At 37.9% G+C, this 25,468-nt stretch overlaps 3 protein-coding genes across 7 annotated transcripts in view; all 3 read left to right on the top strand.

The window, feature by feature from the left end:
• The window catches only part of LOC130091540 (transmembrane protease serine 3-like), a 10,333-nt gene extending 5,692 nt beyond the window's left edge, over positions 1–4,641 (top strand). For both annotated transcript variants that reach the window (XM_056259479.1, XM_056259480.1), the window contains 4 exons: positions 1,356–1,451; positions 1,525–1,667; positions 3,831–3,986; positions 4,565–4,641. In XM_056259479.1, the coding sequence (XP_056115454.1) occupies positions 1,356–1,451; positions 1,525–1,667; positions 3,831–3,986; positions 4,565–4,618 (449 nt within the window). In that variant the 3' untranslated portion in view covers positions 4,619–4,641. The remainder of the gene's footprint in view (positions 1–1,355; positions 1,452–1,524; positions 1,668–3,830; positions 3,987–4,564) is intronic.
• Positions 4,642–5,151: 510 nt separating this feature from the next.
• Positions 5,152–17,451, top strand: ethe1 (ETHE1 persulfide dioxygenase). 3 transcript variants are annotated; one of them, XM_056259489.1, is made up of 8 exons: positions 5,152–5,273; positions 7,890–8,019; positions 9,110–9,254; positions 10,110–10,258; positions 10,683–10,812; positions 11,817–11,906; positions 12,143–12,259; positions 16,960–17,451. In XM_056259489.1, exons 2-8 carry the CDS (start codon positions 7,990–7,992, stop codon positions 17,004–17,006), a joined length of 708 nt encoding a protein of 235 aa, XP_056115464.1. In that variant the 5' UTR covers positions 5,152–5,273; positions 7,890–7,989; the 3' UTR covers positions 17,007–17,451. The 3 variants fall into 3 exon arrangements, with proteins under 3 accessions (XP_056115464.1, XP_056115465.1, XP_056115463.1); XM_056259490.1 differs by lacking the exon at positions 5,152–5,273 and adding an exon at positions 7,617–7,765; XM_056259488.1 differs by lacking the exon at positions 5,152–5,273 and having other exon boundaries at positions 7,796–8,019.
• A 3,507-nt stretch (positions 17,452–20,958) lies between these two features.
• phldb3 (pleckstrin homology-like domain, family B, member 3) overlaps positions 20,959–25,468 on the top strand; it is a 34,035-nt gene continuing 29,525 nt past the window's right edge. Inside the window, exons 1-2 of one of the 2 annotated variants that reach the window (XM_056259483.1) lie at positions 20,959–21,181; positions 22,371–22,436. The gene's annotated coding sequence lies outside the window, so the exon portion shown is untranslated. The remainder of the gene's footprint in view (positions 21,182–22,370; positions 22,437–25,468) is intronic. The other variant, XM_056259484.1, reaches the window with a different exon arrangement.

The following is a 25,468-nucleotide window of genomic DNA, read 5'->3' on the forward strand; positions in this document are numbered from 1 at the left end:
GCTTAGAGCACCTTCAAGAGCAATGAGTGATTTTCTCTTTGTCTTTTGATTTGTATGATTAACATTAATGACACAGACGGCAGCAGGTATATTAGGCTATTACATAATAGGTAGGTGTTAGGTGTTACATAACTCAGACAAAGATAAGACAAAACAGGAGTGTCAGGGCTCTGTCACAAAGCCAAGAAATAAACTGGACAGAAGTGACAGAACCCTGACATATATTGTTACACATGCGACTTATTCCTCAACTGTTTATGTTCACTTAAGACATAACCGACAGTGTTTAAGCGAATACTCACCATGCCGGACATTTTGACATATTTCTGTGTGTTTTTAACCGTTTATGCACGAACCCAAAGCTCAAAGTTTACTTGGCTTGTCCGCGTGCACAGAAAGCCTTTTGGAGAACAGTGTCTCTTTCGCGGCTTAATGCAGTTTTAATAATTCTTTTATTATCGAGCACGTCCTGCGGTTTAGCAACAGTAGACTGTATTTTATGACAATCACTGATATAGCTGGTTTGGATTAAGTTTGAGCTTTTAGGGAGAAAAGAAAGCACACCGCTGTGAAGGAAAGAAATTCACTAATCGCACAGCCCTCGTTTCTTGCTGTCATTGCAGTGTCTCCGCTCTCTGTAAAGACCTTGCAAATTTATTGTCCTTTTTCAGACACCTGTAGACCTGCCAGACCCGTGAATGTAGTGAAGCAATATTAGCTGCGCATAGAAAATTATTTCCCGAGTTTTGCGTCATCTGATTGTTTTGTCTGATTGATAATGATATAAATATGTGTGTGTATATAAATATATATATATATATATATATATATATATATATATATTAATATATATATACAGTATATGTGTGTGTGTGTGTGTGTGTGTGTGTGTGTGTGTGTGTGTGTGTGTGTGTGTGTGTGTGTGTGTGTGTGTGTGTGTGTGTGTGTGTGTGTGTGTGTGTGTGTGTGTGTATTTATTTATTGTTACTATTTACATATATATAAATAATATATATACATTTTAAAATATTATTCTTTTTGTTTATCTTCGTATGAACATACATAATGTGTTTTGTGACTGAATCAGAGAGTAAGAAATACTCTTTTCTGATCTTGATATTTGTTAACATTTCAAAGCAAATGAAAGATTCCTTTCTTATGTCTAGTTGAAAAGTATCAATAAAAGAGGATCTCTTTTTGTATTATAATGTATAGATAGGTATTAAATGTATTAAAAAACCAATAAGAATAAAATCTAGTAAAATTAGGTGCAAATGTCATGTTGACTTTAAGTGATATTAATGCAGATGGTTTCTCCTCTGTAATTCAGAACAGATGTGTTGACTGTTGTTTAGATGGAGTGAGACCCGTGTGTTTACCACGTCTGAGCGAGTCTTTTCCTCCTGATTCCCCATGCTGGGTCACAGGTTGGGGTTACACTCAGGAAGGAGGTGAGATTATGTTTCTGAAGCGTTTACAGGCCTCCCGAACTCTCCTCAAGGTGTCTTTCACTCTCTCATACAGGGTCGGTGTCCTCACACTTGAGACAGGCTTTAGTTCAGGTTATCGATCAGTCCATATGCTTACAGTCCAACGTGTACGGCTCCCAACTCACTCCCAGAATGCTTTGTGCTGGCGTTATGGAGGGAGGAGTGGACTCCTGTCAGGTATACACATCCATTAACATGATAGATTGCTCAAAAATGACAATTCTGTCATCATTTACTCACCCTCATGTCGTTCCAAACCTGCATGACTTTCTTTTTTCTCCTGTGGAACACAAAAGGTAAAAAAAAATGCACATCATTATTTCAAGTCCAATAACAATGAGGAACAGATTCACTAAACGTCAAATCTGATTCATGTTGACCTCCAGTAGTTGAGCTCATGAGGGAAAATGACAAAAAAACAGTGATTGATGACAGAATTGTGCATTTTCTGTGAAATGTTTTTGATACAGTGAACACTTTACAATAAAGTCTAATTTGTTAACAGTTAATTCATTACCATTAAAGGTGCTCTTTGTAACTTTTAGCGGCCTCTAGTGGTGATGTTTCAGATTGCAACCAAATTTTACAAGAGCGCTCGTGCTCGAACTCATAGACAATACCGTCTATTACGCAAATATCTCGGCGAATACTAGACGGATTCGGCGAGCACCGAGCTCGTTGGGACCATCTAGTCGAGCTGAAAAGAACCATATAAGTTCCATAGTTTTTGGTGGTGTTTTCGCGGAGATATTAGCAGAAAACCATCGGGCGCGCTGCAAAATTGCGGACGCTGGTGACGTCACAATCTCAGAAGAAAATCGCTCGTATCTCTGGAACGCAAAGACCCAGAGAGCGAGAGCTCAAATTCGGGGGAGGAGGTCCCAGGGGAACCCTTGCCCGAACGCTAGAGTGGCGGGCCTCGGGGATGCCCCCTACCGGATTGCCGTTCGCTGGGACCCCCGATTTCGAACGGCTATAACTCGGGGAGCCGGGCGAGTTGGACCTCGGGGGCGGGCTCGTTCGAAAGGCCCCGTCCAGCACTACGAATGATTAGAGTCTTGGGAATATTGATCAAAGATTGACTGAGATATAAGCCGAAAAACGTGCGCCTTTAACCGGACGTAACTCCCTGACCGTCTACAATAGACTGTATATAAGGAGAGAGGCTCGGGAGCGCGCATGCACGTCACATCCGTTGGATTTCGCGGTAAATCCGACCCGGAGACTTCACATAGAAATAGGAATACTGGCCTTCAGAGGTAATAGCAAAACTCGACAAGTGGATCATTTTAATGTGTGATTACAACCCCTTCACACACATGCAAAAAAAAAAAGGATTCATTTTAGTAGAAAAGTTACATAGAGCACCTTTAACTAACAATGAGTAAAAAAAAAAACATTACTTGAAGTTAATTAAACATTAACTGAAATAAAATTTTTACTTATTTTATTTCAGCTAGAACATTTTTCATTAATAAAAACTATATAGACATTTAAACAAAATTACTAAAACTTCAGCTAAAATTAAAACGATAGCAGAAAATATCAAATAAAACCTAATTCAAGAAAAATAACAAAAATTGTAATAGTATCAATGATACTAATATAACACTGACTTTTGTGAACATTTAATAAAAAATACAACTGTTTATTGTTAGTCATAATTCTTGTCTTGTTTCCACGTTTTGTGTTTGATCTTTTATTTTGATATGTATTTTATGTTCCCATTCTTCCTGTGTTTCACTTCCTGTGTTTTCCTCGTTTCCTCAGCTCCCCTTGTTTGTTTCCATAGTTTCCCTTGTTTGTTTCCATAGTGAATAATTACCCTCACCTGTCCCTTGTTACCCTGTGTTTATATACCCCTGTGTTTCAGTAGTCTGTTGTTGTCGTTACATCCCCATGTAATGCTGTTGCATTTTTTATCATTATCCTTGTTAGGTTTGGTTTCTTGCTTGGATTTTATCATTCCTGTTTGGATTTACGTTTCCTGTATGGATTATTGGCAACTTCTTTGCTCTTTTGGACCTTTGTTTGTGTGTTTTCTTCAATAAAACTGCTGCTCTTTTCATCTCTCTTCCCTGCCCCTGCGTAACATAGTTCATGTCAACTCGTGTCCATTTAACAATATTAACAGATACAACTTTTGATTTCAATAATGTATTAGTAAATGTTGAATTTAACTACGATTAATAAATGCTTTAGAAGTATTTTTCATGTTAGTTCATGTTAACAAATAGAGCCTTATTGTAAAGTGTCACCAATATTTCCTTGAAGGATCCTGTGTGTGTGTGTGTGTGTGTGTGTGTGTTTGTTATGGTGTGTTGTGTAATTGTTCTCCAGGGTGACAGCGGAGGTCCTCTCGTGTGTAAGACTGAAGCTGGTGATTGGAGGTTGGCTGGTGTGGTGAGTTGGGGAGAAGGATGTGGAAGACGCAATAAACCAGGCGTCTACACCAGAATCACTCAGCTTCTCCAGTGGCTGGATCAATACATCAGTGTAAACACAAACAACACCAACAGCATCATCATTCAGTTTGAGGAATGTTACGGGTTCAACTTAAGCTTTGACCTTAAATCAAATTTGCTGTAATGCATTTTAATGTAAATCAATGGAAGTCTATGGGGCAAAACACTGCATAATACACAGAAGTAAAACCACAGGACTTTATGCATACAATCGAATTGATGAACTTTGTAACATTGACACTAAATGGAATCAGTACGGATCAATCTGTATTGTATAAAAGCACTATGGAATTAAAGGTGACATGACATTGTTTACACTTTACACCCGCCTACTTTTTCAGCAGCGTTAGTTCCGGAAGTATTTTTTTAGATTAATTTCTCCCATGGGGATTGCAAAAAACTGAGTGACTGTAAAATAAACCAACCAAACCCCTGACATGACTTTATAAAACCAGTACCTTTTATTTGATATGTACAACAAAACACCACCAACAAAAAAGACTGTTTACACACAGACTTTCACTGATTTGAACTGGTAACATTCCTTTAAACCAATGTGCATGTATATTAAGTCCAAAAACCATTAACATTTATTTCATTTCATTTCAGGATAAAAATGAAGAGGCATTCTCAGTGGCCACCATAAACGATAATAACTTTTGAAAATTCAGTATTGTTATACAGATTGTACAGAGTCTTAATCTTACAAAAGATAATTGAAACCTTGAATAGAAGCAGATCATCTGTAATATAGGCTGCAATAAAAGATCATTACATCCGAACCGGCTCATGCTGATTTAATATGACTGACTGGAGTCACGTAAGCTCAGAAAAGGGCGTGTGAGAACAATACATAAATAAAAATGATGTTGGGAGATATGAATGGAATGTGGGACGTAGTAAATTCAGCTGACTCACTCTGACAGTTGTCTCTTCGTGATGATGTTGTTTCTATAGCTGTTTGAATCTGAATCTGATCACATATCATGCGGATTGACCTGTACTGGAAACTCTGGACAAAGACTTAAAGCTCATAAATGAACTGGAACTTGCGCTCATAGTGGCTGGTAAAAAGCTTTTTTTTGTTCATTTAATCTTCTAGACAGCTCATGAATATTAATTAGTGTGCTGCTGTTGTTGCTTTATCACACTGGAACCCTCAGAGACTCATTGATATTTTTGAGCCGTGACTCCAGACACTCTGTGTTTCATGATAATTTAATATTTTTGTACATCACCCACTTCCCTACAAAGAACCTGAAAGTGCAGGTATAGAGGCGGACAGCAGCTGCTTTGACCTTTACAAGCGTATTTCCAGGTAAGCTCTCTGACTCTGATAGTCTCTAAAGTTTTATTTGGTTACTTCAAAAACCTGTAAATATGTCTGTGGTTTACTCTGGTTATGTGAATAACATTAATTGTCGCTTACTATAATTGTAAATCGTTTTCTGTTAAATGTTGCTTTGATGCCTTTTAGAATTGTATTTTTAACTCTTAGTTATTATAGTATAATTTAATTGATTGAAACGTTGCAATTTTCCTACTTTTGAACCCCAGCAAACACCAAATATTATCTTAACTGTTTGGTTTATTTTGGGAATCCGTTTATAAGATTAGGAACATTCTTTTAAAGGGATAGTCCACCCAAAAGTATAAACTCTGTCATTATTTACACAAAAGATATTTTTGAAGAATGTTGGTAAACAGTTTTGGACAGAAATAAAACACGTAAAGTCTCGTTAAAGTCTGCAGGAGCATTTCTCACAACATTTGACAAAAAAAGTTAGCTAAAACTTGCGCAAAGATGTTGATACTTGAGGAGATAGTTCACCCAAAAATTAAAATTCTGTCATTAATTGTTCATCCTCATGTTGTTCCAAACCCATAAGACTTTTGTTCATCTCCAGAACACAAATGAAAATCTTTTTGAAGAAATCGGAGAGCTTTCTGTCCCTCATTGACAGCTACGCAACTACCACTTTGACGCTACAAAAAGTTTATAGAGAGATCGTAAAACTAATCCATATGAATTGAGCGGTTTAGTCCAAAATTTTCTGAAGAGACTCAATCGCTTTATATGATGAATGAACAGATAGAATTTAGGCTTTTATACAAATATAAACATTGATCAGCGAACATAAACAGAAGCTCGATTAGTTTTACGATCTCTTTAACCAGTGCCGCTGCTAGCCATTTTGGTGCCCTAAGCATAATTCCTTTATGATGCCCCCCGCCCCCCCTAAAAAAAAACATTTTCATTTAGTATTTTCATTTAGGGGGGCTAAGCCCCCAATGAGGGTATGATTTATAAAAAAATTAAAAAGCTAAAAAGTAACACTTTAGATTAGGGTCTAATGCGTACTATTAACTAGTTTCATTACCATGCAATGGCATGGTTTTATAATCACTGGGATCCCGAATTTGAGGCAGGTTAGTTAGGGGTGTTCGGGGGAAATTTTGGATTTTTCTGAACTACAGATGTGCATTTTAAGATGTTGTGAAGGCAAAAAAAAAAAAAAAAAAAAAATTCGATAACAACAGCTTTAAAACCATGTCAGTGGGCAGCTGATTATTTTTCTCTCCTCATCAGCATCACACTCTTTTTCTCTTTGTTTTTATCTTGCCCTGTCTCTTCCCCTCCTAAAGTTGGCTTTTTTAATTTACTAAAGGTTACAATTTGTATTTTATTCTCAATATGTACACATTCATTATAAATCCTGTGCCTAACATGATGAAAACGGCTTTGTTCATGTTTCTTGTCCCCTCACAATGACAGTAGCCTAAACTATTACACTAGGCTACATGTTACATAGGCCTATTTTCAGTTAAAAATGGCGAAATTAGACAAAACTATATTAGTTTGCCTAATTATTTTTTGTCATTCGTTTAACATTTATGACCTAAAAAAAACTGTCAAATAAAGTTGTTTAGCTACTTACATCTTATCTCGCACTTGACCGTACACTGAAGCGTAGAGTTGCACTGTTAAAATTCGCGCTCAGCGTCTGTGAACATAAAGCCCGCCTACTTTGATTTGATTGGTCATCTCAAATATTCTGACATTGACGAGCAGTGACAGACCAATGAGGCTCAGAAGAACACACACATGAACACACACACCCTGTCCTGTGTTTCTGACGTGCTCTCTGTCTCTGCTCGGCGCCGCTGCGGAATGAAGAGGAAGAACGCGCTGAATCTGATTATAACAAAAAGTTTGATGATTGGTTTTTCATTAGGCTATTTTTGGTGCCCCCTCAGCACTTGGTGCCCTACGCACAGCGCGTGATGCGCGTGGTGGGAGCGGCGGCGCTGTCTTTAACTTTCTAAAGCATCAAAGTGGGCGCGCAGCTGTCAATGAAGGGACAGAAATCTCTCAGATTTCATCAATAAGATCTTAATTCATATATATATATAAATTTTTTATTTTTATTTTTTTTTACTAGTTTCTGTTTTCTATGTTGTCAGAGAGGGAGGTTTTTGTGACACCCTAATAAAAAATTTAACAGAACGTTCACTAATGGTTATTTTGTTTAGAGACTATTTTTCTCTCGTAAGTTGACTCGGCGTCCCACCGCCAAGTGGCAGCGCTGTACACACGAGCTTGCTGCGCATGCGCGAACAAGTCAAGGTTCCTTGTCAGTGCCCGTGATCACTTTTAGGAATCGACATTACTATCTATACTGCAAATTAGCACATTTATAAAGCGATCCCATGCATGAGCTATTCACGTCTCTTGCCAAATAATACGCGCCCCTACTATCTGCAGTGATCCCGGAAGGAGGCGTGCACTCGCTCTTTTACAGTTACAAGGTGTTTACACGGCTACAGTTTGACGACCCAAGTTCCTTCAGTGATCTGAGACTCGTCATACCGGTTTAAGGTGGAGACTCCAACGTGCACACAGAAGTAAAATGAGTGTAGCCCTTTTAAACAGACTGAAGCCTGCAGTGAGCTCTGCGATCCGGCTGTGGAACTGCAAAGCACCGGTGATCGATCTCAGAGGCCCGGCGTCAGTGAGACTCTACAGCGGACTGATGGAGCCCGGGGCCCCGCTCTTCAGACAGGTGATGCTGCTCTGTTCTGATGCTCTGCAAATTAGTTTAAGTTGTTTATTCATGTGACATGAGGAGAAACTAGTGTATGTTTTTGTATTTAATGGTGCTCTGCTCACTGTGTGTAGATACGGAACTGCTAAAATGACAAGGGAAAGTTAATTTTTACAGGACATCATCTCATACAATCAATAACCAGAGGGATTTACAGAGGTGTGATAAAGACAACGTGAAATACAGACACATAAAGGCTTATTAAAGTCTGCAGGAGCTTATCTCGCATCATGTGACCTAAAGTTTTCTAAAACAATAAATCTGCAATAGATGTTGATATTTTATGTGATTCTGAACACCTGACCTGTGTGAGCTTGAGCAGAACTGGCATGCGTCCACTAAAATAAGTGTGAACAACATATTTATGACTACTGTATGAATGAAATGAAATGCAAGTATATTTTGTCTATTGTCTATTTTGTATGTTGTGTATTTTTACCCAATACAGTTAAACCTTGGTAACACTTTACAATAAGGTTCCACTTGTTAACATAGCCTACATGAGTTACATGACAAATACTTCAAAAGCATGTATTAATCTTAATGTTAATTCCAACATTTACTATACATTATTAAAACCAAAAGTTTTTTTCTTATTATTTAATGGACCTGAGTTATAACATGAACTATCAAGGAACGGTTGTATTTTTTATTAACTAATGTTAACAAAGATGAATAAATACTGTAACAAAATATAAATAGCTTTTTGCTGAAATTTTTAGATAATATTAATTATTGCATTCATTGACTAATACCTTATTGTATAGTGTTACCGTTACTTCTGTAAAAGCTCTCTTTCGGCTTTATATCGTTATATCAGTGGTGGAAAATATCAAATTAGATCAAAGAAGTTTTACTATGGAATTTTGTCAGAAAATATGTTACCCTGTTGATTTTTTGTGTTTGTGTGAGCTGCATGTAACGAGTAAACAGATACACGGTAGCCGTAGTTTGCAGATGAAAGCAAATATGAATGGAATGTTACTGGACACACACATTCAGCTGACTCACTCTGACAGTCCTGATGATGATGTTGTTGTTCCTGTAGTTGTTTGAATCTGAAAGCAGCACGTACACATACCTCCTGGCCGACACAGACACCCGCGAGGCCGTGCTGATCGACCCCGTGCTGGAAACAGTGGACAGAGACCTGCAGCTCATCGATCAACTGGGACTTAAACTCATAGTGGCCGGTGAATCTATCTATCTATCTATCGTTCTATCGTTCTATCCAGGGCCTTAAACTGACTTTTTTGCCACAGCCGCCAATGGCCGGAGCCACGAAACGCAACAAATTTTAGATACAAGTGAAAATTCACAATTCTCTATTCCAATTTTGAGACCACAGCTAAAACTACTAGCCTAACTAATGTAAATTTAAAACAGTATTAAAGACAAGTAAACCGTCAGTAATAAAATAAGAACAAATAATCTAATTACTAGCAAAAGCACAGATAAATACTATATTTAAAGATACAAATGAGGGGAAAAAACTGCTTTTCAGGTTTATCAGGTATGTCTGACTGTAGTTTTCAGGTACAGAAATTGAATAAAGTAAGCAAATGTTAAATAACACTGCATAGTCTTCACTGTATAAATTAAGCATCCTTATTAATCTTTATTAAAGTTACAAAAGTTATTCAGTCTAGAGCAGTGAGAGATTTTTTTCTCAAGCGCAAGAAGACGTGAAAGAGCTCAGTTTAGTATTCGCATGCTGTCTGAGACACACTTTCTGGGCGCGCACTTTGGATGTTTGCGCACACAAAACTTTCTACACAGTGTGTGAGTAATGTAATGAGCTCCTTTTTCCATCAACCGTCCTGAGCACCGTTGACGTCATGCATTGTTAGAATTCACAAAAATGTTACCGGCCAACTGGCGAGTCACCATTTCATATACTCGCAAACGGCGATTTTGACTCGCATTTGGAGCTTGGCAAGTGTTCATTTTAGGCCCTGGTTCTATCTTCCATTTATGAAATAGATGCAAAAATGACTGAAAAACTACTGTCAGTTTGATGATGCCTGTCTGTGCATGTTCTCTACCAGCGAACACTCACTGTCACGCGGATCACATCACTGGCACTGGACTGCTGAAGAAGAAGGTGTTTGGACTGAAGAGTTGCATCTCCAAACACAGCGGAGCCACTGCGGATACACTTCTCTCAGAGGGAGACCGGATCACCTTCGGAAAACATGTATGAAGGATTACGCCTGACCAGGGCTATTCAATACATTTTAAAATCCATACCGTTTCAAAAACAAAATCCTGACTGGGTCATTTACAGTATGTTTATTTATATGAAATAATATATAATACTAGCACCTATACAATATAAAAATATAATTTAATATTGCAAGTGATCAGGGCAATGCGCTAAACCTTACAATCCACTCAGATTTCCAAACAGGATCATGAACAGGTCATTTACAGTTAGTTTATTTATGATAGTTCATCTATTTTAATGACAGTGTGAAGAAAAACACAAAGGCTGTGTTGATGTTTTACAGCGTTGTTATCAGGCTTATCATAGTCAGTGAGAGTTGAACAGGTTATATAATAAATAAAGTGCTGATAGGATTATTACTCTATTCCGAACTTTGGCTTTTGGTCCGTTTCAGTGTCTAACCGTGCGAGAGACCCCGGGACACACGGATGGATGTTTGACGTACGTCACTGGAGATCAGAGAATGGCTTTCACTGGTGACGCCATCCTCATCCGGGGCTGCGGACGGACAGACTTTCAGCAAGGTGACGGAAGTGTTAGGATTACAGAAATACAGTATTGATTGAGCGAATCTCCAATTGTGGAGCTGTTAAAGAGGTCATATTATGCCCTTTTACAGAGTCTTAATTTTGTCTTTGGGCTCTACTAGAATATGTTTTCATGCCTTAATGTTCAGTAAACACAGTATTTTTCATATATTTGACATTGTTGCTCAACTTCTCTTCCCAGTTTGTCAGTATCGCTCTTGTCTCTATGAAGCCCCTCCTTCTGAAAAGCTCAATATGCTCTGATTGGTTGGCTGGAACGTTGTGTTGTGATTGGTCAGCTGTTTTTGAAATGTCCCGCCCCTTACCATAACCACAAGTTTCAACACACTACTAACTAACTCAACCAGGCCCCGCCCCTTTATTTGCGTATGCCTTGGGCTGAAATTATTAAAATTAGGAATATTGTGATGTGTTTATACCTGGAAAAAAACTCAAGACTACAATGGAGGCGTTTCAGAGAGTTCAGAAACAGTGACACTGATATAGAGAATAACTCCCGCTGGGAGGGACTTTATGCTTTGTAACTTTTCAGACCTTTTACATGCTCAAACAGCAACATTACACACTAAAGAAAGATGAAAATGTAAAAAGCATTATAGGTCATAACAATATTTTCATACTGTTTTTCTCTAAATGTACACAAGGAAGAATAAGATTTAATCTTTTACATTTAAATGCGCCAATATAACAACACAGTCATAAACGCCAATATGTCCCTACGTTGATTGTGAAGGTGGTCAAGTGACAAACTGTTTAGAAAATGTAATACCCAAATGAAAAGCAGAATAAAATCAATGAAATTCATGTGAAAAAAAAATGTAGAGTAATATCATGGTAAATATTTAGTGAATATTCACAATATCACCTAGCCCTAATAGTTTGTAGACTTTTCCCTGTGCTCATGTTGCCTTTGTTTTTGTAGTACTTCGAATGGCCACATGATGGCGAGACAGTAAAGCTCCTCTTCTGTCTTCACTCAGGTTGTCCAAAGAGATTGTACGAGTCCATCCATAAGAAGATTTTCACCCTGCCTGCACATTGTTTCATCTACCCCGCACACGACTACAAGGGTACGTCATTTACAGTCATTTTACCACGGGGAACTAAAGTCTAAAACCACTTTTAACTGTGTGGACACCGCTGCTTTTAGAGTCCTTTGAGTAATCTGATAATAGACACCAATGTTAAACAATTAAACAACTATTTACTAAGGTTTGTAGTAGTAGTAGGGATATTTGACTTTCTCTTTGTTGTTTTGTGCATTATTTCTTCTCCTGTTTGTTTTGATCTACTCTGAACGCTGAAGGTCAGACTGTGTCCACCGTAGATGAGGAAAAGAAGTTTAATCCACGGCTGACAAAGACACTGGACGAGTTTGTGAACATCATGAACAACCTCAATCTCCCCAAACCTAAGAAAATAGGTAGAGTATCAGTTTATTTATGCTGCATGTACAGGTACAACACACTGTTAGTACCGTTACACCGTTTAATATGACCATTATATAAATATATATACTTGATATAAAGATATTCTATCATTAAAATATTATTACAATTTAAAATAAATGTTTTCTATTTGAATTAGTGCTGTCAAACGATTAAAATATTTAACCGCGATTAATCGCATTAATGTCATAGTTAACTCGCGATTAATCGCATTTAATCGCACATTTTTATCTATTCTAAATGTCTCTTGATTTCTTTTTGTCCCATTATTTTTTTCTCATTTTAATGCTCTTATCAACATGGAAAAGTGGATCGGCTTGCTTTGTGCAAATGTTTTTTATTGAAAACAATATTGGCATATACCAGGGGTTCTCAAAGTGGGGGGGGGGGGGGGGGGGGGGGGGGGGCACACACTTTGCACACACTTTGCACACACACGTAAGGTCTCTCGCTCTCTCCCTTTCTGCTGTACGCGCGCTGCACGGTTTGGAGCTCGCGAGCTCTAGATTCCGAGAGATTTGAACTAATTTGCGGGCATCAGGAGCCGCTATCAATATGCGGGAGACTCCTGGAACTTCCGGGAGATTTGGGCTATCTATACCTCTCTTTCCAATCATCTTTGAAAACTCTATTTTCTTCGTCAACTTTTCTTTTCCTGGACAATGACATCCTCCACACCCATTCAAACGCGCCAGGAAGTGTCGCGTCGTGGTCGCGCCCGATTACGTCAAAAGTCACACGCTCACTGGATGTCATGGCAACTACATCACGGAGGAAAACTTTAAATATCTCGCCTTTGTTTTAATTTTGGACCATCATAAAAAATAAACAAATGATTTTAACATGCGTTTATCAAAATAGGAAATCCAGACTTTTAATCCCTTACACACAATTAGGGCTCTTGAAATACGAAATGGAGGCGGGTCCGGATTGAATTCCCTCCGGGTCCGGATCCGGACCGGAGTCCGGACTTTGAGAAGCACTGGCATATACTGTTCAATTTCACACTAAAACATTATCACTTGGAGCAAATAATCTCTCACACAATATAACACTGTCCATCAATAAAAGGGTGAAATAAATACTGACGAGGTCCTGATATTGACGAGGGGGCGGAGAATTCGCATCAGCTGTGTGTGTGTGTGTGTGTGTGTGTGTGCTGGTCATCATCAAGTGGTATTCAGACTGGACGTGCTGCGATGATGATAGCTCAGTTCACAACGACAAAACACACAGATCACTTTGGTCTTGTCAATGGAACCATTTGGCAACTTTTTAAAAGTAAACTTTCCATTCAGAATCTTATTGGCATCCATTTCGGCGTCTCGCGCTCGTCACCCACTCAAAACTGGACGTTTTGAACGTTCCTATAACATTCAGAAATAACGTTTTTATAACTTAATGGGAACGTTATGAAAACATTCTTATAACCTAAAATTGTTAGCTGGGGAAGAGGAGAGATTCGCGATTGCACTGAACACGTTTTAAGTGCAGGCATATTCTCTGAGTGAGCCCAGAGAAAATTCTTACAAGAGCAGCGTGTCTCTGAGAGCGCGCGACTCGAGCAGAGAGATTCGTGCTCGGCACATTATATTCCGCGCGCGAGCAGAGAGATTCGCGCTCGCGCATCCGGCTCGCAAGCCCAAACAAGTGTGTGCGGCGTGCCTGTTGTTTTGTTTCCGGTCTAGCTAGATCCGCTTGCGCTTTCAAAACGTCCTCGCGCGCCGCAAGCCATTGAAATGAATGGGTTTCATAGCGCAGCGGCCCGCATGCCGTCCTGTTGCAAAAGCATGTGAAAAAAAACCTACAAAGTTTGCTAGGCCAAAAAGACCGTTAATCGCGCGATAAAAAAATTAACGCCGTTAAAATGGGTTTGCGTTAACGCCGTTAATAACGCGTTTAACTGACAGCCCTAATTTGAATATAATTACAATGTACATAAAAAAGAATTGGACCAAATTTAAGTCCAGGATGCAAAAGTTAAAAAGCCTTTATTGTGAAATGTGGAAAATACTAATACTAATTATGCTAATGCTAAATATCTGAATGCTATTTATTTCTATTTGCTATTTGATTTCTATTACCTCTTCTGGCTTAATCCTTTTAGTTTTTTTATTCAAAATGTATCATCACTATGGGATATATGTTAAAATGTCAATTGTAATGTTGACTACAATGTAACAGTGGTGTTCAAAACTCAATAAAATACTAATTATGAAAAGCCTTTATTGTTTTAAGGGCTAAAACATTAAAACACCAACGCGTATCGGCCCACTGGAATAGCGGTAACAACATGAATAGTGAAATATTGGGTCTATTGCATTCAAAAACTAGTCATCATTTACGAACAGCAATACACTGTCCATATTGAGGCACAACAGTTACAAAAAGGGTGAAAGGTCAAAATCTTCATGGAGACCTGGATGACTAGTGGCCCTCAAGGAATAGATCCAATATGTCTCCCTCTGTTGACTAGTTGATGACTAGGTTTTTAATGCAATAGACCCAATTGCCATTTTTTCTACATGTTGTTTTAGAACCATCTTGACTATGAATTAAGAATTATTATGTGTAAACTAGCTTATTAATATTTATTGACTTTTGGTGCATATTGTGTGGAGTACACTGGATGTTTGTAGTGGTGTCATTTTTCCTCTCATTTGGTCTTGTATTTGTATGGTTTAACCTCTGGCATTAGACATGACTTGAACTGTTGCCTCTAGTGGACAAGAAGTTGTGTTGCAAGCGCCAGAGTGGCACACCTGAAATCAATGCAATTATAAGTATGACTTAGCCTGGAAAAACCCAGACAACTTCCGGCAAATTTAGATTTGCTCTGAAAGTTAGTCTGGTAAAGAGCTCATTCAAGCCCATTTCCAATCCGCCGAAATCGAGGCACCAATCAGAAACGTTGGGGCGGCTTTACACGATGACGACAGCGCTGGGATTTTGAAGCAGATTTTGTAGCCTACATTACAGAGATGGATGCCGCCGTCGAACATCACTCGTTCGAATCAGCTATCGCGTCTGTTTTAAGCGATTTGAACGTTTCCTTTTAGTTAAAAACCGAGCAAAGAACAACACTCGGAGATGTTTCTCCGCCGCTCTGCATACGTCATCTCCTTTATCGCTCTGATTGGTTTTAGGTCTATCCGCGACGTCCGTTGGCGACGCCCCTCTGGAAATGATTTGTCTATGACGCTTTGCCAGACCATAACTCAGTTACAACTGAGAATGGTCTGGTTTTAACCAGGCTAAGTATGACTTGATTCTGTCTTGTTTGTTACCAACACCCTGATGAAGGCCAGTGGGCCGATACGCGTTGTTGTTTTAATGTTTTAGCCCTTAAAACAATAAAGGCTTTTAAACTTTTGCATCCTACTGACTGAGTGCCAGGACTTGGATTTTTTCCAAATTCTTTTATGAACATTTAACCCTTCCAAGAGCACCAGAGGATACAAGGAACACCAGCAGCGCCACAGCTCCCCTTTGTCTATAATTACAATGTAACTGTAATCAAAGCTACATTTTCAGACTCCAGTCTTCAGTGTCACATGATCCTTCAGAAATCATTCTAATATGCTGATTGGCTGGATCATGTGACACTGAAGACTGGAGTAATGATGCTGAAAATTCAGCTTTGATCACAGGAATAGATTACATTTTATAAATGTATTCAAATAGAAAACAGCTATTTTAAATTGTAATAATATTTCACGATATTTCTGTTTTTTAATCAACCATAAAGCTTAATAATCTTAATAATTCCAAGCTTTTCAAATATCTCAGAGGAATAGTTCACCAGAAAACAACAATTCACCCTCATGTCATTCCACACCTATATGATGTTATTATTCTGTGTAACATAGAATAAAAACATAGAACAGTAACATCTGTGTATAACATAAATTGAATTATTTATGTTACACAGAATAATAACATCATATAGGTGTGGAATGACATGAGGGTGAATTGTTGTTTTCTGGTGAACTATTCCTCTGAGATATTTGAAAAGCGTGGAATTATTAATATTTCACAATATTTCTGTTTTTTTTTTATCAAACATAAAGCTTAATATTCTTAATAATTCCAAACTTTTCAAATATCTCAGAGGAATAGTTCACCAGAAAACAACAATTGATCCTCATGTCATTCCACACCTATATGATGTTATTATTCTGTGTTACTGTGTAACATAAATAATTCAACATCTGTGACCACGACTGACACTATATTCCAAGTCATATGATATTTTGTGTGATGAACAGACGCAGATTTCAGTGCTCAATCACTTTTTCACACACTCAAAGTGGCATATTGTTTTTTCTACAACATCTGTCATGGTGTCAAACCCGATTCTTCTTTTGTCTGCTACGACAATAAAGTAATTCAGATTTGAGCAACATGCAAATGAGTAAATGTTGACGAATTTATTTATTTTCTGGGTAAACTATCCCTTCAAAGGTGCCGTAGGGGTCCGTTATAATGGAATGAGTGAAAACATATGGTATCTATCAGTCATTAAAGTCATTATGACTAAGGTGGTTGGGTCAGGTTTGACAGGGTGTGTCGTTTTGCTCGTTGAGTGTGTTTGAAGCTTCTTTGATGAAAATTGTGTTCTTTTAACATTATTGTAATAACTAAAAGGCCTCATGTTTTGTTTTTAAACCCACAGATATATCAGTGCCTGCGAACATGGTGTGTGGACTTCATGATATTTGAATGTGAAAGCTGACAGGAACTTTTTAGGCGTCTTATTTGAATTTTACAATGCATATTAATATAAATTACATTCAGTGAGATGATATTTGTATTTAATCATTCCTGTGATTCAGGGTAAGCGGAGCAAGATGAACCAGAACAATGAAATATCAAATAATTACATTTTCATTATGGTCAGTATTTGTTTTTGTTGATTTTTATTTCTTCTTCTGGATTTCAAACAATACTTTGGCCTTACCTGTGTGCTGAATCATATATCTCATTCAGAGAAATGATGGTCTGCTTGTTTCAGCATCCTTTATTTAAATGCTCTAAATAATCAAGTGCTGCAGCTCTCATTTGTAATGTGAAAGGTTATAGTACAACTCATCTTATGATATATTTTGTGATAAAACTCTAAAATGTATATATTTCATCTGTTTTTAATAAATGTTTGTTCAATCCACAGCTGTGTCATGCACAGTTTTTTGGCTCTTTGGGGGGTTTTGTCACTTATACAAACGCCCTGGATGTTGCATTTCCACAAATGCCTTTACCGTCAGGACAGACGAGAAAAACGACTTGATTTGCAAGTGAAATGGGCTGAAAGTTCATGCACAGCCTGAAAGTCTCGTCTTCAAAACAGTGTCATTTGCATTAGTATATCAGTGCTTCACACTCAGATTACTGTGATGCTGTTAGTTTGATCTTCTGACTTTCAGTCTTTTCAGAGTATTCAGGTGTAGGACGTCCAGACAGGTGATGTTTCTGATCACCCACTCTGCGTCATTGACGTGTAAATGTGGACAATTGTGTGGGTTTCGGGGCTGTTTTTGCAGTGTAGGTTCAATTAATGTTCTTTTTGGAGGCAGTTTTAAATTTCATAGTAGATCAAGCTCTTATGAAAGGTTGTTTCCACGACGGAATAAAAATAAAAGTAATTGTGACTTTAATTGCGACTTTTTATACATCTCACTCATTATCTCACAGTTCTTACTTTTTTCAGAATTGTGATATATAAACTCACATTACGTGAAAAAAGTAAGAATTAGAAAATCACAATTACCTTTTTTAGTTTTATTCTGTTGCAGAAACGGGAAAAAACTGAATTCAGAGAAAAAAGTCAGAACTACAAGATATAAACTCACAATTATTTGAGAGTTCGTAACTTGCATTTGTGAGAAAAAAAGTCTTATTTTTTAGCTAAGTCACAATTACCTTTTTTATATTCGTATCCATGGTAAAGAAAAAAAACCTGAATTCTGAGGAAAAAAAGGCACAATTCTGAGATGTAAAGTCGAAATTGTGAGGAAAAAAGTCTTAATTGTGCGATTAAAAACTTGCATTTACCTTTTTTTTTTTTTTTTTTTCGTGGTGAAAACACGCTTTAATAGAACTGAAGTCTGTTTGTTTCATTGTCCTGGGTGGGTGTGGCATAACACTGGCTCAGCCAATAGTGTGCATTTGGGGCGGAGCTATCTCTGTGACTTGACTAATGGCAGGCAGGGACAGTATTTTAACTGACAGCAATGACTATTTTAGCAGTTCTGTTTTAGTGCTACACACTTGACCTCTAAACGAGCGAGTGTTGTGCAGTTACCTGCGTTATATCAAGCTTACAGCACTCAACACTCTTAGTGCCCTTAATGCAGAAGCAGCTCAATGCCAGGAAGCCAACAGATGTGCTTCGGCAGGAAAATAACAAGCCTTTTATTGTGTGACAGTGGGGTGTGTGAATAATAGTGAAACAAAGACTGTCACATAAAGGCAGTCACTAAATTCTTGATAGTCTCGCCTGCGTTTGCCAAATGAGGTTCTTTTGCGGCAAGGTATAAGATTTGAATGTCTCTGACAGTATGTTGTGTGCAAGAGGAAGACACTTTAGTGCACAAAAGAGCCAGCTGTCCGTTCAGTGTCCTTGTCTTACTGCCCTCCATCTGTTCTGTGTTTTGTCTCAGCTTTTATACGCATCTCACCCTCTTTCTTTCTGTCTGTGTGGCACTGAGACTAATATCATGCACACTTACGCTTGAGATTTATGACCGCAGCAGTCGCTCTGGACTCTGACTGTCGTGATGTGAAAGTCACGCTGTCTTTGTCACGTCCCTCAGAAGTGAACTGAGCAACGATTAGGGGTCATTCCTCATACGCAGTACCTTTTAAACAATTTATGAGAAATCTGCTCAGGTCAAACTCACCTCATCTGTATTAATTAACATCATTACCTCAAATAATTTTTCATATTTTCAAGCCTATTTTGAAATGATCAAACTTTGTGTGATTTGATCGGACGGAATGTGTGTATGTTTTAAAGAGACACAAACCAACTAACTCTTGAATATTATATTTTGATATTTTATCCAATTTAACAAGACAAATATAATTCAATTAAAAAGTAAATACATAATCTAATAAACAAACTTTTCACAGATGGGCTAAATTTGTTTCTTAACACTTTATTTAAGCTTTTTATTAAATATTTATTGTTGTAAAGTTGTGCCTGGAGTGTAAAACGAACGTACGCGTTCATGATGCAATGAAACATATACTGAATTGTGCGGACATCATTTTTGGCCAAGTGGTCATGCCAATCTTGCACTCATTATCCCAGCAATAAATCACAATGTGGCAGATATTAGCTATATTAGATGTTGGTGTTTTAGTGAAACTGACCAGATGGAAGGAGCTGTCCTCTGCAACCAAGGAGGATATTGTTCAAATGGCAAACCCTGGTTCAATGGTGTTTGACATTGCTCATGTGCAGGGTGTGAATGGTCACAATGTCCACAGAAAGACCATGCAGAATGGAAAGTGCGACTGGTCAAGGAAGACAAGAGAGCATTTTGACCGGAGGATGAAAATCACCTGAATGTGGGACCACTTCAAAACAGCTTCTAAAGACCTGAACGAGACATCCAACCTACCTCTAATTTCATCCTGAGGATGTGTACCAGTAAAGAAACCATTTATTAGTTTTATCTACTGCAAAAAAACACCTTGCATTTGCCATCATAAGGATTGGAGTGTGGAAGATTGGAGCCGTGTTCTGCAGTCCAAATTTAGCAACCTAGCGATGGACGGTGTTAGATATGTTTGTGGTAGACAAATGGAGTGTTTTAATACCAAATGCGTGCGTGGTGAGGGGAAACAATGGTATTTGGGGCGCATGTCTGCAGCAGGTGTTGGAAGGATCTATAATGTTGTTGGTTGCACTTTGAAAATGGACCAATACTTGGGAATCCTGCTGAACACAATGTATGGAGAATGTGTAATTTTCCAACATGATAATCCCAAACACACTGTACATGCAACAAAGTTGTGTGCAATGACAGTGTTCATGCTCAGCATTTTGAAGTCTTCAAGTGGCCTCCTCAGTCTCCTGACCTTAAAGCCGTTGAAAACCTTTCGGAAATAATAAACCATGGTGTCATGCAGGTCTTCCAATGAAGCTCAACTTTGGGAAGAACTTGAGGATTGGAAAGAAGTTAAGAAATGACACATGCACAGTTTAGTGAGTCAACTCAGGATAATGGCTGCTGTAATCAAAAACAAGGGAGAACCAACACAATATTAATAACTGATTACATTGTAGTCAATGTGCTTTATTGCCTGTGCGCTTTTTTTTTTTTTTATGACTTTTTTGCACAACAAGTTTGCCTTATACCAGTAATTTTTCCTTATGTAGGCTATATAAATAATTGTCATTTTAATACCTTAACCAAGTTTAGTGTATAGTTCTTCCAATCCAAATATAACATAGGCCTAGTCATATTTTGATTGTTTAATAGAATCTAAAGTGTCATTAAAAGCACTGTTGCTTCACCTGTTGACGGTCACATTCAGCTGACATTATGGGCTGTGCTTCAAACCCTAGTGAGTCGACTATATAGACAGCGGGATTGAGCGTCACGTGCGTGTGCAGCCAGTGAACTCCAACGCGCCGCCCACACGCTGTTTACGTAGGCGTCACATTAGGTTTGAGACGCGGCCAGAGACTCGCCGAAACTCTCTCTCTCTCTCAACAACGGCTGAGTGAAAGTTGGAAATCCCGCTGGTCATATCGTATCTTGTTGTTACGGGAAAAGCCTGTTTAAATCCCCCAGCACGGAGTTTATTCATCACTGTTGTCTCGATATTTTGTCGTTTTTTTTATAACCCAGGACCGTTGAGGGATTTGACGCGGAAGTTCTGGACAGGTATGAATCGGTACAATTCACGTATAGTTAGCCTATATGAATTTATCGATAGAATTGGGGCGATTAATTTTCTCTCGAAATTACGTATTAAGTCATACTTCAGATTTAGAGATTTAAATTCTTGATAGAAGCATTGATTGACAGGGATCAAGTAACGTTAGGCAGTGTGTGTGTGTTTGTTTGAAATAGTGGAGAACCTGAATGACAGTTTCAGGAGAGGCATGAAATATGTTCACGTTACTAGATAACGTTAACTTACCATGAAATAAAATGAAATATGGCACTACCATGTTTTCACATTGAAGTGAATTTAGAGTAAATATTATGTAACACAAGTGTGATTTGTATAAATGTCATTTGCTGTCATTATTAGGCTATGTATAAACCAGCATTATATCCGCTGTACAAGAGGGGATTTCAAACTGGATCACAGGAAAAAGTTTAGAGAGAGAAAAAAAATATATATATAAGAAATAAATGATTTGATTACAACAAATAAGAAATTATTAAAATACATTTTAAAGTTGATATAAGTAAATACAAATTATTCTGATAAATAAAACATAACAGTACATTAGTGAGTAGGAAAAAAAACTTTATAATTTAACAATAGAAACTAAATATTTATTTTCTAAAGAATATTTTAGACTTATTTATTATATTATCATTATATTATTATTTCATAGTGTAAGTTAAATATATAGCTGCCTTTTAAATATTAGAATGGGGGTCCCTTTCACGAGGATGATCATATTTGAGGGTCCACGGCATCTAAAGATTGAAAACCCCTGAGAATAAACAGTATCACAAACTCTACAATTCAGTCCATCACAACTCTTTCTTTGAATAACTAAATGAACTATCTCTCAGTGAGTCAAGGCTACTTCAGGGCCTGTGTGTGAGGTCAATCTCAATGAACACTGACCTCATCAGTGTGTTGGTCACTGATATCTCTTTGTTTGGTTTATGATAAACTACAGCAAACATGTTTGTTACGCTCACAGACAAAAGTGATGACAACATATGCAGGGAAGACGGCTCACATCTGAGTAAACATCCAGCTCATCTGATCATCTGGGCGTCCTGCGCCGTTCAGCTGTATTTCGTGAGTGTTTCACTGAAGTATTTTGAGTTGCACCTGTAATTATAACGAGGCGTGTTGAACGTTAATGTTGTATTTGTTGTTTAGTTTGAGCAGTCGGCGTGAGGAATGCTGTCCTGAGACCAGCTTTACGCCAGAAACGGCTTTGTACAGGTAAGATATACCAAATGCAAATGCATCTATAAACATTAATCAAATCAAATCTGTAATAATGATAATCTACTTTAATAAACAAGTTAAAATTTTACAGTTTAAAAAATTGATTTAAATTTTTTAAAAACACTGTAAAAAATGATTTTGTGAATAAAACTGATTATGGAAGTATGAAAGAAAATACTATTTCAGTGTTTCTACTTCGAAATTTCACATTTAATTCAATGTGGTACTCGTTTCTTTGGAATTATCTATATTCACTTGCAATTTCAGAGTGAAAATTGTTTAGAAGTAAATCCTACACCAATTCTTTTTCAGTGTATCTGCAGAAAACGAACTATGCATTTGTATTATCAGATTTCTTACCATGATAGTACCGTACTATAGTATTTCAGGTACCTCGGAGTACAATGTAATTTATCATTTGCGGATGGTAATACATGATATTTGGGCATTTACCATGGCAGTATTGTTGTATTTTTTAATGAAGCTTGGGGTACATTTAATTTTTTTTGGACAAAAACCTTGATAATACTTTAATATTTGGACATTAGCCATTTTAGTATCACGATAGTCTGTGTGTGTTCACACTTGTTGTTCGGTTTGCTTGGTTTGTTTGGTTCGGACCAAAGAATAAAAAAAAAACATTTAGTCCTGGTCCACTTAGCGTGCACATTGGCATTTTAACACCGAACCTAAAGATACCGTACTTAAAGGCATAAGGATATCTTCACAATCACAACCTGATTGGCTGGCTTTTATTACGTGTATGTCATGATGTATTTTGACCAGCTGAGAAATTGTGAAGAGCTTATGTGTAAAGGAGTCAAAATAGCGTCAGGAAGTCAGGAATCCCTCCGTCACACACACAAACGAAGATCTGCTGCGAGGAGATGTGGTTCTAATGCTGTACCGAACTGTAATAAGCAACATCGCGACTATGATGAGAAAAAACAGGTATTTTTAGGGTCTCATGTGACATCATCATGTCCTGTTTTTGGTTCGTTTAGATATCTTTGGTCCATGTTGCGTTCGTATATCACCAGAGTTCGCTTGGAAGCGGACGAGACTCATGTTTTCAGCGTCTCGGTCCTCTTGTTTGGTGCACCAGGGTTCAGATGGCAGCGTTCACACACTTATTCAAATGAACCGCACTAACAGAGCAATCGCACCAGGGTTCGTTTTAATCAAACCAAACATGCCAAGTGTGAACACACCCTTAAACTACCAAGTAAAAAGATGTAGAATTTCCAGTTGGAAGTATTAATTCAGTAGCATGGAATTACACTTTGTTTGTTGAGGCTCTACATAGAACCCTAATATGTTTACGAGCGGTTTAATTCATATTATTGAATTAATGAACTAAATCCATAAAATGATCCCATGATGGGTACCCCAAAAAGGTTCTATATATGAAGTGCCTGACAGAAGCTTTTAAGGTTCTTTATAGAAGCTTTCCTCGTGCTCCACAGTAAAGGTTTTTCTTCTGGGTTTTTATCTAAACTGGTTTTACAAGAAGATTTGGTGGAGCGCAACCGAGTCGTGTCGTATGAATATTGGGTTTTGTGGCAGGATGCGGAAGATATTCTGTTGACATACAGATTCTTCTGTCCGATGCCAAACACAATACGGACGGCGCACACACAACACTGACACTATTTGCTGTAAAGAAGCAGAAGGAATGTGCATGGGTTAGTGGCGAGTTACTGCCGAGTCAAGGAGAAATGATTAGTAAGTCAGTGTGAAGAACAGAGTCGGACTCGTCAGTGAGAGCCAGCGGTGTTAGTAATGACCAGGAGGGGCGCGTTACATAACAGGATGTTTATGCCACATTTTATCTCTTCTGCCACTCCTCTGCAATTAGAAATGATTATTCACTCATTACACCCGTTTGTTTCACCCACGCTATTGTACCTGTTGCTCTTTTCTCCCACTTTCACTCTTGGGTTTCTTTTTGTTTCTTTTGTAAGTGTATCACAGTGACCCAGAACTTTCCCATCTGCATTTTCACTTTATTGTTTCTGGACTTCAAACCTTACATGAATACTGCTCACTTCTCTAAGTTGGATTTTAGATAAAGGGCAGATAAGATTGTGTTTAGGCTTGTTGGCGTTAACCAAACTAGACTTAACACCCAGGACAAATCTGGCTACAGGACAACATCTTGGTTTTTATAACACCTAGTAAGCTGTCTGCATAGGCAGCATTTTATGGTAAGATGTTTTTATGTTAAAATAAAATGCCTTCTTTTAGCCCAAGAGCAGATGAGATTTTATTTTATTTTATATATTTATATTGTATATTATGCTGCCTTATAAGATGCTTTCTTTTAGCAAAAGAGCAGATAAAACTTTATTATATTATATTATATTTATTATTAGTAGTAGTAGTATTAGAATTGTTGTAATTATTTTATTATTTTTATATTATTATTATATATTTTATATTATGCTGCTTTAGAAGATGCATTATTTTAGCCAAAGAGTAGAAAAGATTTTGTATTATTTTATATATTATATACACTCACCGGCCACTTTATTAGGTACACCTGTCCAACTGCTCGTTAACACTTAATTTCTAAGCAGCCAATCACATGGCGGCAACTCAGTGCATTTAGGCATGTAGACATGGTCAAGACAATCTCCTGCAGTTCAAACCGAGCATCAGTATGGGGAAGAAAGTTGATTTGAGTGACTTTGAACATGGCATGATTGTTGGTGCCAGAAGGGCTGGTCTGAGTATTTCAGAAACTGCTAATCTACTGGGATTTTCACGCACAACCATCTCTAGGGTTTACAGAGAATGGTCCGAAAAAGAAAAAACATCCAGTGAGCGGCAGTTCTGTGGGCGGAAATGCCTTGTTGATGCCAGAGGTCAGAGGAGAATGGCCAGACTGGTTCGAGCTGATAGAAGGGCAACAGTGACTGAAATAACCACTCGTTACAACCGAGGTATGCAGCAAAGCATTTGTGAAGCCACAACACGCACAACCTTGAGGCGGATGGGCTACAACAGCAGAAGACCCCACCGGG

The sequence above is a fragment of the Rhinichthys klamathensis genome, unplaced genomic scaffold (assembly GCF_029890125.1).
Source record: "Rhinichthys klamathensis goyatoka isolate OS25496 unplaced genomic scaffold, OSU_Roscu_1.1 h1tg000168l_1, whole genome shotgun sequence".
Classification (NCBI taxonomy): domain Eukaryota; kingdom Metazoa; phylum Chordata; class Actinopteri; order Cypriniformes; family Leuciscidae; genus Rhinichthys; species Rhinichthys klamathensis.